The sequence below is a fragment of the Pezoporus flaviventris genome, unplaced genomic scaffold (genome assembly GCF_033815535.1).
Source record: "Pezoporus flaviventris isolate CSIRO_AGI_PZ_B2104156 unplaced genomic scaffold, CSIRO_AGI_Pfla_v1 ptg000080l, whole genome shotgun sequence".
Taxonomy (NCBI): Eukaryota; Metazoa; Chordata; class Aves; order Psittaciformes; family Psittacidae; genus Pezoporus; species Pezoporus flaviventris.
Genome location: NW_026892628.1, coordinates 1,109,603 through 1,126,114, shown reverse-complemented (window position 1 = coordinate 1,126,114; position 16,512 = coordinate 1,109,603). Strand labels below are relative to the sequence as shown.

Below are 16,512 nucleotides of genomic sequence, written 5' to 3'. Positions count from 1 at the left end.
TATGGAGCCAGGCTGAGAAAGTTGGGGCTGTTCAGCCTGGAGAAGAGAAGCTGCGTGGAGACCTCAGAGCAGCTTCCAGTGTCTGAAGGGGGCCTATAGGGATGCTGGGGAGGGACTCTTCATTAGGGACTGCAGTGACAGGACAAGGGGTGATGGGTTCAGACTGAAACAGGGGAAGTTTAGATTGGATATAAGGAGGAAATTCTTTCCTGTGAGGGTGGTGAGGCACTGGAATGGGTTGCCCAGGGAGGTTGTGAATGCTCCATCCCTGGCAGTGTTCAAGGCCAGGTTGGACAGAGCCTTGGGTGCCATGGTTTAGTGTGAGGTGTCCCTGCCCATGGCAGGGGTTGGAACTGGATGATCTTAAGGTCCTTTCCAACCCAAACCGTTCCGTGATTCTATGCTCCAGGGTTAATGTGGCCACAGGGCATCCCTGCAGCACAGATTCCCAACGGGAGCTGCCCAGAGCTCAGCAGGGGCAAGTTGAAACCTCGGGGGCAGGATTTGCATCTCTTAGCGGTTGGGTGCTGCTGCAGCCGCGGGTGTTCAAAGGCCTGTGGGTGTTCCTGTGTTAGCTTTGGGTTCCTTGGGTGCCTGCAAACGCCTCCCCAGTCACTGATAACGCTGTTGCTGCCTGAGAGACGCGTTCTTTGGTGTTCACAAGCAGGGCGTGCGAACAGGACGGTGCCTTCAGAGCCCCTGACTTGCTCCTACCGGTATCCCCGCAGCTCCGCCCTGCCTTGTCTGGCTTTAGGATCTGGAGCTAATTAACCTGAAACCCAAAGCACTTTCTTTCTACGTGGCTGACTCATTCTGAGGCCATGGGCAATGCCCAGCTTTCTGCTAAACCTCCCTCTTTCATGTGGGTGAGACGAGGCTGATGGTTCCCATCCGTGCAGCTGAGATTCATTGGCAAGGCAGATGCTGGAGGACAACCGTGCACAAAGGATATCGGCTCCGGAGCGCGCTCTGACAGTGGGAATGTGCTGGTTTCTGCCTTTCCCTTTCCTCAGCCCTCTGATTCAAATCCGGTTTGTGTCATCCCAGCGATGGGGCCAGCCCAAGGCTCAATAGATGAGGGATGTGGGGCCTGTCGTTGTGCGGTGCCTTCATTGTTCGCTGCTTTTGGGGCCCTGGGATCTGGCAGGGGATAAAAGCCAGGGTCTGGCTCAGAGCTGGCAGCGTGTGACACACGGTCCCTGGTGCTGGGCCACTGCTGCACACAGAGGAGGCTCAAACAGGGCAGGGATTGCTTTGTTCTGGGGCCCCACGTACACAGGAGCAGCACAACGTGGACGTGCCTCTTCCCCTGCCCGAGCGGTGGCTGGTGCCTCTCCGCTGCGTGGGGCACAGCACGGTGCTCAACCTGGAGCTCTCCCAGACGGCTGCACGTCACACACAGACCTTTCGGGGGGGTCGGGCAGGTGGATGTGTAATGTCCCTTTTACCCCCGCCACAGCATCCACAGTCATGGCCAAAGGCACACCGTGTGTAGTTTGTGCTTTGCTTTTCCTTGTGCTTCGCCATGGGTTGTCATTGCAGCAGCAGCACATCCTCCGGTGCCTTGCTAGCTGCGTGGTGGGTGCACTGCAGAACGTCGGAATGACCCACACCAATGTGAGCCAGAAAAGGGAATTTCTCAGTTATTCCTGTGCTGGTTTGGGGGTTAACATCCCTGTGTATCCACAGTGGAGAAGGGAGAAAGGCTCTGTGATGCCTTGGCACTCCGGCAGCAGGGGATGCTCAGCAGAGAGCACCCACCAATGCAAGAAGCAGTATAGCTCTCTCCAAGTCAATGCATACATGAGACGTTGAGGCCAGGAGGGAGGTGGGTCAGCCTGATGGTCTATTTCCCTGGCTTTGGGGGCCTGTAGGCTTTGTGTGAGGAGAGGAATATCCCATGGGACAGCGATGTCACGCTTGGAGCCTCCCAGTGCCCACGTGTGTTGCCTCTCCCAGATGTGGTTGTGGGCTGGGGTCTAGCTCCTGCAGCTGAAGGGATGAGGCCACAAAGTGGGGTTCTGGGCTAGGAGGAGAGGCCTGTGTTGAGGCTCTAAAGGAATTCTATTCATTCTGCCCCAGTAACCAAAGGAACCCCCTACACCAAACTCACCTGCACCCCCCTTGGCCTAAACCCTCCGGCCCCAGCGCCGAAGCAGCGAGCGGCTCAATGCAGGGAAACATCGAACTGGGGAAACAGGTCTGTTGGGATGACTTCAAGCACGCAGAAGGTGTCGAGATTGCCCCAAGGGTGCTCCCTGCTGTGCCGAGAGCTGGTTCCTGCAGGAGGAGCTGGGGCTGGAGGGACACCATGGGGGCTCTCTGCCAGATGAAGGAGGATGAAAGGGATGAAAAGCAGCTCTGCCTTTGTTGCCAAGCAGTTGGGAGCCACTGTGGAGCAGCCCAGCCCAGGTGTGCTTGAAGTGCTGGTTTTCCAGGGCTTGAAGTGAGGAAACAAACCAGAGACGCTCCCAAAGGCCCAGGGCTCAGCTCACAGGGCTGCAGATGCCAGGAGGGTGGCAACAGGAGGCAGATGGACCTAGAAGCGCCTTTGTCCCTGGTGCAAAAGGTGGACGTGGCTGGGAGCCAGCGTTTATTGCTTGGCAGCACAACTGAACCAGCTGCTGCTCAAACGGCTGCGGATGAAACCTCCGCTCCCCTGCCTTGCCCAGCAGTGTTGGACTTTGCCCAATGCTCAGGATTAGCTGTAGGGATAACAAAGGTGAAGCAGCTCCAGGCTCTCCAGCAGTGATGGAGATGCTGCCCTGCTGGCTTCTAGTCCTGCGCTGTGACTTTCCTCTGGGCTGCAAGCTTGCTTGTGAACGAGGCATGGCCAAGCTGGGAGCTGCCTCATGCTCCAACTGCTGGGTCATAGAATCCCAGCCTGGTTTGGGTTGGAAGGGACCTTAAAGCTCCTCCACCTCCAACCCCTGCCATGGGGACCCCTTCCACTGGAGCAGCTTGCTCCAAGCCCCTGTGTCCAACCCGGCCTTGAACACTGCCAGGGATGGGGCAGCCACAGCTTCTCTGGGCACCCTGTGCCAGCGCCTCAGCACCCTCCCAGGGAAGAGCTTCTGCCTAAGAGCTCATCTCAGTCTCTCCTCGGGCAGGTTCAACTATCCCCCTTGGCCTGGCCCTACAGGCCCTTGTCAAAAAGTCTCTCTCCACATCTAAGAGGTCTTTTCCAACCTAAATGATTCCATTCTGCTGCCTGCGGTGCTCCAGACTGGGTCTGCAGGGCAGGCTGTGGGCTCCTCTCCCCTGCAGCCTCCCATTGGCCTCTGCGCTGATGGTGAGGTGATGCAGTGAGGGAAGATGAAAAAGGCCCAGCCTGGGGCTGAAAGTGCCTGGGGCATCAGGAACCAGCACGGAGATGAAGTCAGTGCCTCCGCTTCCGCTGCCCGCAGCAGGGCAGCTCTTCCTGCCTTTCCCCAGTGCCACTGATGTATTGAGCTCTGGAAGCAAAGAATGGATCGCACCCAACCCCTGCTGCTGCGGTGAGGCAGTCGCACCTTCCCTCTGACCATGCTCATTCTTGTCTCCTGCCTCCCACCCCTAACAGAGCCTTCCCATCCCAGCCACTGCTGCCATTGCCCGGAGCACACAGCCCTCGGGGCGGGAGCAGCAGCGCTTCCCCGCATTCCTTTTGGCAGCGAGGAAACCCAGCTCTGCAGAGGATGCTGCCCGGTAAGGGCAGAGAACGGCTCAATCTTTGGAGCTTTAACGAGACCTGTGTGCCCTTCAGAGCTAGAAGGCAGCACTGGAGCCTTCCCAAGTCCCATACGACAAAGATAAGAGGAAGATCTGAGCCTGTGATGGCTGATGGAGATTCGGACTCAAGCAGGGAATACTTTGCACTCTTTTCCTCGAGTGTGGCTGGGAAACCTTGCTGCTGAAGTAGAAAGACAAGGGACACAGTGGGGTTTAGTCACGTTTATTGAAGCAGCTCCAGGCTGAGCAATGAACACACACAACTGCTCTAGATTCACACAGAAAGCACAGAACCAGCCCATGGGCAAAGCACTGTCACGTGTTAAGGCATCTGCAGGCAGCAGCGCAGTCCAGAGCCTGCTGCCAGTGACTTAGGAGCTTCCCGAGTCCGTCCCAGTACCACTTAACCCAGACCATTCCTCTGGTTCCTCCTCTGAGCTCACGCGGGTGAGGAGAAAGCTTGGAAACCTTTTGCTGTTCCCCTTCCCCACTGGGAACGAAGGGCATTTACAGAAGCAGCTCAAGCCAAAGCCCTGAGCCCTGCTGATGCCAAGGGGATCCACGCAAGGGTCAGACTCACTGGGTACGAGGAGGCTCCTGCTGCCTGGGTCCTCAGGCAAAATGAGCTGTGAAGCCTGTAGTGCAGAAGGGAGGATGGGGAGAGCAGTGTGTCAAAGAGAACGCTACTGCAGCGGTGTGATGGCTGCTTACTGCCCTCCGCACCCCGGACTTTTCTATGGCTATCACGGGGTATTTGGGCACGTTAAGGAAGCTCATTTGGGTAACACACCTCTTGCAAGGGGGAAAGAAAAGCCCTGTGATTCTCTGGCACCTTTTCTGCCTTTAGAAAGGCTTCATTCCAGCTGCAAACTTTTAAAGAGTTAATGGCTGTGTTGCAGGAAAGCGATGGCATGAAAGGGACACCGGGGAATAATTAGAAGCAGAGAAACCCTGTGTTTATATGCAGACAGGGCTTGTCTTACAAACGCAATTACCGACCCTTCTGGGACCAAACCCCAGCTATAATCTTGTCCTGGCACCAGCTCACAGCCCTCACGACCCGCAAGACATTTGGGTGCCACCAGCAGCTTAACCATGGCACCAGGAGGAGGAGGAGGCTGTGCTAAAAGCAGCCTCCCATGGCACCACTGGGTCTCCTGCAGGCAGCTCGCCTCTCGCCCAGCGACTGAGGAGCTTCCTGCACCCAGTGACACCCAATCCTCCTCACAGACAGCATTCCCCAGAAGCTTTGCATAGGCCAAGACCCAGTGGAAGGGCTGGGATGCCAGGTTAAGTGTCTGTTATTAATACTAATCTTCTCCCCGCAGCGTTTCAGCACCTAAAGAGACGTTTGGTCTCGCTCCTGCAGAGCTTTACATCAAACCATCAGCCCGGAAGCACCTTTCTGGTGCTGATGCTCCGTTCCCTACAACGACTCCAGTCCCAGTCCGGTTCCACACGCACCTGCCCCTCAGGGTTCACCCCTTGCGCAGCACAGATTGGAGCTCTGGGTTGATGCACACCTATTTACCCCCCAGGTCCTTCGCCACGCCGCGCCTCAGGCGGACAGGTACTTCCAGGTGCTGATGAAGGCGGTGGGGATGAGGGAGTAAGGCACCGTCGTGACGCTGCTCCACGTGTCGGAGGCTGGGTCGTAACAGTCCAGCGTCTTGCAGCGCTGAGCCCCGCAGTACCCCCCCACCACGTACAGCCTGTTCCCCGAGGCCACAGCGCGGCAGCTGATGCGCTTCGCGGTGACGTCCCCAAACTTGGACCACTGGAAGGTGTCGCTGTGGAAGCGGTACGCGGAGCTGGCCGAGAACTCCGTGTCGCCGCCGATGACGATGACGTGGCTGCCCACCACGGCGGCGGCCGTGTACCGCCAGGGCTGCGGGCAGCTGGCGGGCACCGACCAGCGGTTCTGGCAGGGGTCGAAGCACTGCACCTTGGGCAGCTTCTCCTGGTTGGCGCTGGTGCCACCGAAGACAAACAGCTTCATCTTGGCTCCCACCACGGCGGCGTTGCTGACGCCTTCGCGCAGAGGAGCCACCAAGGACCACTTGTCCAGCTGCGGGTCGTAGTGTTCCACTTGCTTGAGGGAGACGGAGGGGGAGGCCGGGAAGGCGCCGCTGCCTGCTGTGTGCCCCCCCACCACGTACAGGCAGTGGTCCAGCTCCGCGGAGCCGTGGCCAAACCGCGCCACCAGCATGGGAGCAGCTTTTGCCCACTCGTCGTGGAGGGTGTCGTAAACCCAGACGTCTTTGGAAGCGCCGTTCTCGGAGCCTTTGCCGCCGGTGATGTACACCTTGCAGCCGATAGCGCAGGCGCTGCACTCCTTCCGAGGGCTCGGGATGTCCGCACGGGGAATGATCTCGCTGGTTTTGTGATCCAGCACGTAAATCTTGTCGCACATGAAGGTCTGGCCCCCCAGCAGCAGCAGGGCCTGGCTGACCTTGCGGGGTCGGGCACAGCAGCCCGTCACCAGGCCGTCGTTTTGCAGGATCTTCATCTTGCACCGGACGGCGTCAGCCACGATCTCCTCTCCCAGCTTGTGGCTGGTCACCAGCTTCTCGCAGGCCACTTGCTTGCGCAGGTAGGACTCGGGCAGCAGGGCCAGGCGGACAGAGCGCAGCAGCTCGGGCAGAACTTCGTGACGCCGGGGCAAGTCGTAGCGGATCCAACCTATAACAGCTTCATAGACCAACGTCTCGTCCTCTACCTCCAGCTCTTCGCTCTCCACCAGCTCTAGCAGCTTGTCCTTGGGCAGTCGCAGGAAGTCTTCAGTCTTGCAGAGCGAGGTGAAGTTGGCCAACGCCATCCTCCAGGAGAGCTCCAGCAGCCGCTCGCAGCAGTGGGCATCGGACAGCAGCAGCATGTTCAGGCAATTCCCGGGGTAGAGATTCTTCTCCAGAAAGTCAGCCGAAGCCTCCCGAATATCCTGGAACTGCAGCATGTCCCCGGCTTCCAGCAAGGACTCGGCGTTCTCCTCGTTAATCAGCACCCGCGCCGAGTAGGCATAGTCCAGCAGCAGCTCCAGCACCTCGGGGTGGAGGGAGTCGTGGAAGTTCACTTCAGCGTCTCTGCTCTCCTTCAGGCCCCCGCTGAACATAGCCTCGAAGTAGCGGCTGCAGGAGGCCAGGACAGCCCGGTGGCAGTGGAAGGTCTGGTTCCCCGCACGCAGCACCACGTCGGTGAAGAGGTGCCGCTTGCGGAGCAGGTTGAGGTGCGTGAGGAGGCTGTCGGCGTGGCCCGGTTTGTGGAAGAGGTGGATGTTCATGGAGCCGGAGCTCGAGCGGGATTTCCGGTTCTCGTGGCTGCTCACGGACATGGTGCCGAGGCCGCCCCGCCAAGGGAAAACCGGAGTCAGCGCAGGAAGCACCGGGACCGGCGCGGGTGTAGCCGGGACCGCGGTAAGCGCACACCGGAGGGGAGAGGGGGGGGGGGGGGGGTTCGCACCGCGCAGCCCGAAGCGGGCACCGGGCGGTCCCGGACCAAAGGCGGTTGCAGGGCACTGCACCGGCGGGACCCGGCAGTGCCCGCTCCCGGTGCCGCCCGTCCCGCACCTCGCTCCGCTCCCGCCGCTCAGCTCCGCCGCCGCCGCACCCCGCCGCGTGGCCGCCCCGCCGCAGGCCCCGCCCCCGGACGATGGAACAGCCAATCAGCGGCCGCAAGCGCTCAGCGCTCGCTCATTTATGAATGGGAGCCGGGGACTGGCGTGCGCATGCGCCGCCCCTTAACCCCTGCGTGCCCGGCGGCAGCGTGTCCGGATGTGCCCCCCCCCCCCGAGCCCCGTTGTCCGCCCCGCAGCAGCGGCGGGGGCCGGGACCCTCCTCAAGCCTTCTGCAGCCCCGGTGATGCCGTAACTGACCCCCAGCTCTGCTGCCAACGGCCCTCGGATCTCGGCTGCTTGCTTGGTCCCTCCCAGACCCCACCATCATCCATCCATCCATGCATCCATGCATCCATCCATCCATCCATGCATCCATGCATCCATCCATCCATCCATCCATCCCATCCACCCACCCATCCACCCAATCCACCCATCCATCCATCCATCATCCACCCACCCATCCAAACCATCCATCCAATTCATCCATTCATCCACCTATCCATCCATCCATCCATCCATCCATCCACCATCCATCCATCCACCCATCCATACCATCCATCCTTCCATCCATCCATCCCATCCATCCACCCACCCATCCATACCATCCATCCTTCCATCCATCCACCCATCCAATCCATCCATCCACCCATCCAATCCATCCATCCACCCATCCAATCCATCCATCCACCCATCCATCCACCCATCCAATCCATCCATCCACCCATCCAATCCATCCATCCACCCATCCATCCACCCATCCACCCACCCATCCAATCCACCCATCCACCATCCATCCATCCATCCAATCCACCCATCCATTCACCCACCCACCCATCCACACTTAGGAAGTGTTTTCCTGAGTGCAGCAAAGCAGGAGCCGGGTTGGGCTGATGGCTGCAGCAGAAAAGAGGAAAAATCACCCAAAAAAAGCAGTTTTGGGGAGGATGGGGTCCGTGTGTGCAAGCACTGCCAGCGCTGCCCTGGGGAGGTGGCTGCAGACACCACAGGGGCTCGAGTGCTGTGTGCCAGTGCTGCTGCTCCACAGAAACACACAGCTTTTGGAATGACCACGTTTTGCTTTACCTTTGCTTTCTCCTGCACTTCCGAATGGCTCAACATGGAAGCAGGTGAACCAAATGCACTCGGAGCAGTGGAGAGGGGCCCTTCTCTGTGGTAAAATTGAAAGCGTGGTATAGAGTTTTATCATTTTGGTATCAGAGATGTATTTGGGGTCTTTTCAATCTCTGTAGATCCCACACTGAGCGGGAGAGGGTATCCAGGAGGAGTAGCTTCATGAGGTTAAGGATCTGAAAAGAGAGAATCTGATTTCTTATTAAACCCCATGAAACTGCAGCAGGAGCCACTGCAGGGTGACAGGAGCAGGCATCAGCTGCAGCTGTCCCTGAGCAAGACCCAGGCACAAGATCTGTAAGAAAAAAAAACAAGTTTCTTCCTGTTTGTTCTGCCTCCCCCAGCCCCAAAAGCTGGAGATCTGACAGCAAACCGGGAGCAGAGTCAGGCAGGCATCCTTGGGGTGCACTGCAGGGCGAAAGTGCAGATAAAGAGCAAGGACAGGGCGAAAGATAAGGAGTATCGAGTCCTCACTCTGCCCTTTGGACACAGGCAGGAGATAGTTTCACATGTCTGTTCCAAAAGCAACACCACAAAAGAGGAGGTCAGAGCTCTGGCTGCAGGAGCACGAGCTCCACACACACTCAAGCACAACCTTTTTCCAAGGCTGCATTTTCCTGCTGCTTCCTCAGGTGCTCCCAATTTTTTGGTAAGCTCCCACAGCGCAAACGTTTCCTGACGCCCAGGCACCACTTGGAGCTTTCTAGAACCAGGTAAAAGCACATTTGCCGGGTTATCAGGAATGAAGGTTCACTCAAGGCCGACTTTGAAGCATTCATCTCGTTTATTATTGGCACCACCTAGAAATGTAACTGTAAACCTCATCTTTGCACGGGTTTGATTGGTTCTTTGAACGGGAATTAATACATTCGCTGCTACCGCAGCCTGGTGGAAGAGCTCCACCCGGCGGCAGCCCAGCAAGGCACGGCTGGAGGCTCGGCGCAGCTTCTCCTTCAGGAGCAACATGGACTCGAAGAAAGCCCCACACGGCTCCCAGTGGTTATTTCCTTCCCCTCTGGCCTCCACAGAAACACAACCAACACAAAATAACAGCTGGCTCCTGTTTCTGCTGGGGGCAGCACTTCTGGGCTCAAACACTGGAACATCCAATGGAGAAACTCCCATGATCCAGGTCGGCTCCCAAGGCACCAGGCTTAGGCTCACAGGATCCAGCTCTCGGAAGTTTTGTGACAGAACCGTGGCTGGTTTCCCTCCTAATGCTGACTTTGTGCGCTTTTAAGTGACAGCGAAGACTGGAGGGTTGTGTTTGTCTTTTGAGGATGGAAGGATGGAAGTTGTTTTCCCTGTTTTCCCTATCCCTATTTTATCAATCATAGATTTTTTGATTTGTCAGAGGATTCACCTGAAAGATTTCTCAATAGAGCAGTAACAATCATTAGCTGCAAACAACCCCCTCTGTAATAGACATCTTGATTACAGTCCCACTTACAGGATGGATGAAATCAATCACTGCCTCCCAGGAGAGTTAAAGTGCACCCTGCCTCACTAAAGGCATCTTCACCAGGTAAAAATTGGGCTCCTGAAGCTTAATGATGGTTTAGGCAGCTTCAGAATTCCCTCCTCTAGAGGCTTGGTAGATACCTATCAGGGAAGATACAGTCCCCAGGAGACCAACTAACCATGGAGGAAACCTTCCAGCCCACAGAAATCCTGGAGGCAGCCAATGGATTGCGTTGGAGAGATCTGCCCCTTGTGCAAGGATGCTCAGAACTTCAGCCTTCACTTGGGCTTTCGCTTCCTTCCGACTCTGAGGCGAAGGTGTCCTGCTGGAAGCAAAAGTAACATGAGGATCGATAGCTCATCATGTATTAACAATTAGCGACAGCTCACAAATGAGAACAGGCAGAGCTGTGTTAAATGAGCTGGATGTCCAAGAAGGGCAATCTTACCCCTTGTGCTGCCTCAGCTTTCTTAACTGGCACAAGATTCTGAGGGATCTGAAAACAAGGGAAGAGAGTTATCTCCCCTATAGCAAAGGGGGGGGGGGGGGTGTGTTCTCAACATGAACTGTATCTGTGAGGAAGAGCACCCTTCTACTGCTTGGAGGGCCATTCATTTTATCCTGATTAATCAGAGAATCATAGAACAGCAGCTTGGAAGGGAATTCAGGGATCATCTGGTCCAACCTGTCTAGGCAAAGCATGACCCCAACTAGATGGCCCATCACCAAGCCAAATCTTAACAGTGCCCAGCACTGGTCAATCCCCCACTTCTGGGGGAGATCACTCCAATGGCCGATTGCTCTCATGATAAAAATCTTTCCTCTTGTGTCCAGCCAGGGTCTCCCTAAGAGTAACTTGTACCTGTTACCCCTTTTGCTTTCCATGTGACTCCTTGTAAAAAGGGAGTCTCCATTGTCTTTGTAGGCACTCTAACTACAGGAACACGGTGATAAGGTCTTCCCTGATCCTTCTTTTCCCAGGGCTAAACAGACTCACCTCTCTCAGTCTTTCAGCACACGGCTGCCCTGTCCTTGGATCATCGCTGTGGCCCTTCTCCAGCCCATCCACATCTTTCTCTGGTATAGCAGGGACCAAACCTGAGCCCAGTATTCCAGGAGCAGCCTGACATGCGTTGAGTAGAGCGGGACACGCTCCATACCCTGCCCATCTCCTTCCCCCCCCCCCGCATCCCACCTTACCGCAGGATACCAAGGAGCAGGGACAATGCCCAGAGCCCCATGCTCAGGGTCCACCACTTCTGAGCACGGGCACGGATGATGCCGGCGTCGGCGGCCCACGCGACGTGCTCGCAGGGGTAGTACAGCTGGTTGGCCACGTTGCAGAGCACCGACAGCGCCCGCACCAGCCCGTCCTCGTCCTGTGGGGAGCACGCGGGGGCGGGGGGGACACGCACTGGTTCCTGCGGTGGGGCCTGGGGGGAAAGGGAGCTGCCGGTCCCCCCCGCGCTCACCTTGGGGCCCAGCCCGTAGCCGCAGCTGTAGCGGAGCATGGCGAGGTCATCGAAGAGGCGCAGCACCGTGCGGCAGGCGCTCAGCTCGGCGGACACGGCCAACAGGCTCCCGGGCAGGCCGGACGGGGAGGCCTGCGGCCCGGCCAGCGCCCCGCCCGCCAGCTGACAGCCATAGCAGAGAGCACGGACCTGCGGCGAAGTCGGGGGGGGAGCAGAACCCGGTGAGGGGCGGAGAACCCGGTGAGGGCCCAGCCGCTCCCGGCTCTCCCTCACTCACCGCCCGGTCGCGGCCCCGGTGGGTCTCCAACGCAGCGACCAGGCCGCTGAGGGCGCTGGGCGCCATAGCAACGCTTCCGGAATGTGACGTCACGGCGCGCTGGTGCACGCCGGGAAGCCGTCGCTATGGAGACGCGGCCTAGCCTCCGGAGCGAGGCATTGGCGCCATGGCGGCCTGCGCGGTGCCGCTGATCCCCGCGCCCCTCACGGGCCCTGCCTTCCTGAAGGCGACCCATGCCCGGCTGGGGGATGAGCGCTGGGCGTTGGGCAGCGCCTGGAAGTCGCTGTCTCACACCCACTTCCCCCCGCGCTGGGGGGTTCACAGGAGGTCTCCGGTCCCGCTGCCCCCCAGCGGGCGGGTGCTGAGCTCGGCCTGGGGCGGCGGGGACCCCCGCTCGGAGACTCAGCGGGCGTTTCCCGAGCGGCCCCTGCGGGCCGCGGCCCCGGTCGTGCCCCCGGAGCCGATGATTCGCATGCACACGGACCCCCGCGTCTGCGTCCGCACCTCGGAGACCAGGGAGCGCTTCTGTCCCCTGCCCGCCGCGAGGAGAGCCGCCGTGCCCACGGGCAGGGCGCGGGAGGACAACGTTCCCTGCGGAGACAGGGAGAAAATCGGGCTCCTTCCGTCCATCTACACCACCTCGTACCCAGCGCATGAGGTCCAGCCTGCTGCCAGGCCGTGGCACTCGCACAGGAGTAAGCTGCTGTACCCCGGTGCTGCATAGGCTTCCTGGGGGTCTGGTGCCTTGGTTCAGGGCTACACCATATTGGGCTGCTTTGCTTTCTCTTTTAATGGATGAGTAAATCACTCTGATGCTCGTAGCACAGGGTGGCAGCACTCACTAGAGCCCCTCGCCAGCCAAGCTTTGGCTGCAGAGCCCTTCTTCTATGCTCGCTGCATCCTCTCATGCTGCAGGATTCACACCAGAGCTGCATCACTTCTGAGGTTCCACATCCATGTGCTGCAGTGTTGTGGCTCACCTTATTGCGGCCTGGCGTCAGTTACTTTGCCGTTTCGTTATAAGAAATAAATTCAGTAGTACTAAAATGCCGTAAGAGCAGCTGCCTCAAGGCTGCAGTTTCAATAGCATTAATACTTCCCATATAAAATAACACCATTTCCCCTTCTGTCTGTTTGGCAGGATGTGATCCCATTAAAGGGGATGGACAGTCCTATTACCACACTTCTTATCAAGCACAGTTTAAGGGTGAATGGAGTCCACCTGCAAAGCCAAGTGAAAAGGTAACAGCACGATTTTGGGGAGGACCAAGACATAGTTAAAGGACAGCAAGTTCTCACATTGAATTCTGTCCTGAAAGGGGTGGGATCTGTGCAAGTGGAAACCAGATGGATGGAAAGACAGGAAGGAAGGGGAAGGGGAAGTTCAACAAGGCCAAGTGCAAAGTTCTGTATCTCTCTTGGGTTCCCTTCAGCGCACGTCTATTAAATTTGGGGATCCCAGAATCAGTGGATCTATGAGTGAGCAGAAACATGCCTACAGTGCCCCAGACAAAAGGACGCACAGGTATCAGATGGAGAACCTAGTGGGCATCCTCAGGAACTGGTCCTTCTGGTGGACACTGCGGTTTAAGCACCTCCTATCTGATCTCTTGCAGAGCCTACGACAAGGAACATGCTGCCTCCCAGATCCAGCACGTAAACGTGCAGCTGGGGGATGGTTGTACCAGATTCTCCACCTCAACATCCGAGCAGTTCCCAGCATACAACGTAGGTAAGGCAGGTCTGTGACACAGAGTCAGCTGTCAGTTGTTCAGAGCCTGGATTGCTCCGACACCCTTCACTCTTGCTTTTACCAGAGCCTGTAACTACGGTCCACCCAAACCGGTATGCCTCATCCATCCCCAGAGGTGATGAAGACCCTGAAAGAAACCGAGCATTGGCAAGCACTACTACTACACGGCTCTCCTACCCAGAGGTCTGTTCCCAGCTTTGCTGTGAGGGTGTTTCTCTGTTGAAGACCCTCTCTTCTTTTATGTACACTACTCTGGCACCTAAAGCCAATGCTGTTGTTCCTTCTCCCTTCCCTGCACAGCCTGTTTCTGTTAAAGCAGCTCTTGTGTTCCCAGACTGCCTGCCGGAACCTCCCCGCCAAGCCTGACCTGCTGCTTCACAAGCACCCAACCAAGCTCTGCCTGGGAGATGAGCATCCAAGCTCCCGTTTGTTCAGCACAACGCAGCAGTCGGACTATCAGCCACCCCAGCAGAGCGAGAGAGTGATGGCAGACAGCAGGAGCCACCGAGAGAGCCACATCCCCTTCAACTACCACGGTAAGGCTACATTGCTCAGGCTGTTGTGGTGCCAGGTGAAGCTTGCTGAGGTTCTCCTCGCTCTGTGCAAGGGATGGCAATGCTCTGGGAAGGGAGGCAGCTCAGATATCTTGAGTTGGAGGTGGCAGGAAGGCACTGGTGCAGCAACATGCCTTTAGTAAAACGAGAGTGTTACCCCCACACCAGGCAGACCCTTTCTACACGTGTTTTTAGAAGTTGTTTTGTGTTTGTATGTGGGAGGAAGGAGGGGGTTTCTGTGTTTATGCAACCTCAGGAGGGGAAGTGGGTAGAGCTCGTCATGGTCATTATGAAAATCCTCTGACTTTGCCTTCTCTTTCTCACGGCCAGTACTCTGCAGCAGAGAGGTCCCTTCATGCCAGCTATCTGGGTTTAAGTCCTTTGTTTTACTAAATGTGGAATGGATCACAGTTGAATTGATCTTTTCCTTGGCCCCAAGCTTCTGGAGCAGCTCCACAACTAGTGTGGAGTGCTATGGAATGATATTCCTGTAACTGCCATCTGAATTTCTTCACTTACCTCCTCACCTTGAGGATTGTTTTCTGTCTGGCCAAAGGTTTTCATCCAAGTGCTGAGAGCAGAGCCTGTTTTTTCCTCTCATTAATGAGATATATGCAGGTCTGTGACTGCAAGTCAAACTGCAAAGCTTTTCTGATACTGCCTCCTAACTTACTGGCCTGAACTTAATTTTCAATTCAATTCCATCTGTTAGCAGATGAATGTTCTGTCACAACCATGAAGGCCACACTGGTTCCACACAGACAGCAGAAACAACGACCCTCTGAAGAGATGCTACAGCAGGTACAGCCTTAATAGCCTTGGATTTACCATGGGGTGGCTTGGGGAAGCAGGTCTAGACCAAGCAAAGCTATAGCCTCCCCACTAACATAGAATCATAGAATAGTTAGGGTTGGAAAGGAACTTAAGATCATCGAGTTCCAACCCCCCTGCCATGCACGGGCAGGGACACCTCACACTAAACCATGTCACCAGTTTCTATGTGTGCTCTTGAGCTACTTGAGCTAGGACAGCCATGCATCGAATCCTGTCTGCCTCCAGCCTCAAGTAAAAGCTCTGTGGGGAGCAGAGTTGCAGATAAGTCTCTGAAGGGAGAGGAAGGACAGGCAGCCAAACTCCTAAGCCAGGGCATGTTGGAGGAAGGGGAAGGTGATTCTGGTCCCCCACAGAGGATCAGAGGAGGAAAATCGGCGTAGCTAGAGGTGTCCAACCAGGGTAAATATCTCTTTGCACTACTAGCAGAGAACACTGTGCCTCTGCAGAGAGAGGATGCAGGTAGGCCCAGACTGCAGCTGCCCAGGGGAGTGACCCTTCAGGTACCAATATGGGGCTCAGATGTTGGGGCTGCCAAGTTCTGTGTGACCACCTGCCTCTTCCCCAACCCCATCCCCCCTGTGCTGAAAGCTCTTTCCTCTCCTCAGATCAAATACTCACACCTGGGGCTACCCTGGAGGGCACAGGACCTCTTCAGGACTGAGCAGAAAGATCAGTTCACACCCAAGTTCAGACGTCCAGCAGACATCCAAAAGGCAAACTTCCAAGTGAGCTGCGTCCCCCTGGGGACCCTGAAAAGATACTGTCCCCAGAGAAAAGTGCACTTCGCTCTGTGATGTTCTCCCTTCTTCAGTGACCACCCAGAACATGCTGCTCTGTGGACTGCCTACACATCGTGTAACCTCTTAGCCATCCTGGTACTCCTCTCTTGGCCCATCTGTGTGTTCTTACAAGGAGCTTTTATTTCTCAAACTGAATGAGGACACAAGAAGGTGTTGTGACAGCAAGAATAAACACTTGGAGATTAGCCCAAAGACATGCGTGACATCTCTCTGCATTGCAAGACCCACCAAATGCCTCTAGGTAGGTGGGGTGATGGGAAGCTCAGAGAAAGGGCAAGAGATCAGCAGCAGAGTAAGAGGCACTGTCAGGGCTGTGTGTGTGCTGGAATATTCCCTTAGGAGCTGTTTGGATTTTGGTGTCAAGGCTGAAACCAAAGGTCAGTGAACAGCAGGGCAGAGAGACAGCTCTCCCCAGCTTATGATGAGCTGTTTTTCTGCAGGCGAGCCATGTATTTTTGATGACTTACTAACTCATGTAGGTTTCTTGAATGCTGAGCTTGCACTAACTCTGTCTGGGACACGGTATTATAAAAAGGGATGTGTGTGGGGTGGCCAGCCCCATCCCTTGTGGGGCCAAGGAGCAGGGTCAGCTGCCGCCTTGTCACAGCTGCCACTTCTCAAGCTCTCCTCAGCTTTTTAGTTCAGGTGGGATTGATTCGCACACGCTGTGAGCCAGCACCAAAGCCTTTGAGCACGGGTGTCCAAACCATTTCCAGTTGCTGCAGTTTGTGTGTGAGCAGTGGCTGGGCACAACAGCCCGCATGCTTTCCTCTTGGGATTTGACTCTGTCTCTCAGAAAGGGATAGGCTTTGCTCCACGTACTCAAATCTTGCAAACGCACACAGGCACCTCGCTCAGGATCTTGTGCCCCGTGCATTGCAAACACCTTGCTTCAAACACCTAGGCTG

The 16,512-nt window shown here is 56.6% G+C and overlaps 4 protein-coding genes across 6 annotated transcripts in view; 1 reads left to right on the top strand and 3 right to left on the bottom strand.

Annotated features, from left to right (window-relative positions):
• THOP1 (thimet oligopeptidase 1) overlaps positions 1–16,512 on the bottom strand; it is a 330,628-nt gene that overhangs the window by 231,736 nt on the left and 82,380 nt on the right. The gene's annotated exons all lie outside the window — the stretch shown is intronic.
• Positions 4,533–7,114, bottom strand: LOC133280172 (ectoderm-neural cortex protein 1-like). The gene has a single exon (XM_061474621.1). It carries the CDS (start codon positions 7,037–7,039, stop codon positions 5,270–5,272), a length of 1,770 nt encoding a protein of 589 aa, XP_061330605.1. The 5' UTR covers positions 7,040–7,114; the 3' UTR covers positions 4,533–5,269.
• On the bottom strand, positions 9,769–11,755 carry PEX11G (peroxisomal biogenesis factor 11 gamma). 3 transcript variants are annotated; one of them, XM_061474752.1, is made up of 5 exons: positions 11,664–11,755; positions 11,387–11,575; positions 11,115–11,293; positions 10,363–10,410; positions 9,769–10,236 (listed from the first exon to the last, which is right to left on the bottom strand). In XM_061474752.1, exons 1-5 carry the CDS (start codon positions 11,727–11,729, stop codon positions 10,011–10,013), a joined length of 708 nt encoding a protein of 235 aa, XP_061330736.1. In that variant the 5' UTR covers positions 11,730–11,755; the 3' UTR covers positions 9,769–10,010. The 3 variants fall into 3 exon arrangements, 1 of the variants encoding a protein (XP_061330736.1); XR_009747091.1 differs by having other exon boundaries at positions 10,158–10,236; positions 10,912–11,293; XR_009747090.1 differs by having other exon boundaries at positions 10,099–10,410; positions 10,912–11,293.
• Positions 11,794–15,796, top strand: SAXO5 (stabilizer of axonemal microtubules 5). Its single transcript, XM_061474779.1, has 8 exons — positions 11,794–12,358; positions 12,805–12,905; positions 13,097–13,188; positions 13,280–13,395; positions 13,481–13,599; positions 13,751–13,952; positions 14,686–14,771; positions 15,410–15,796. Exons 1-8 carry the CDS (start codon positions 11,830–11,832, stop codon positions 15,596–15,598), a joined length of 1,434 nt encoding a protein of 477 aa, XP_061330763.1. The 5' UTR covers positions 11,794–11,829; the 3' UTR covers positions 15,599–15,796.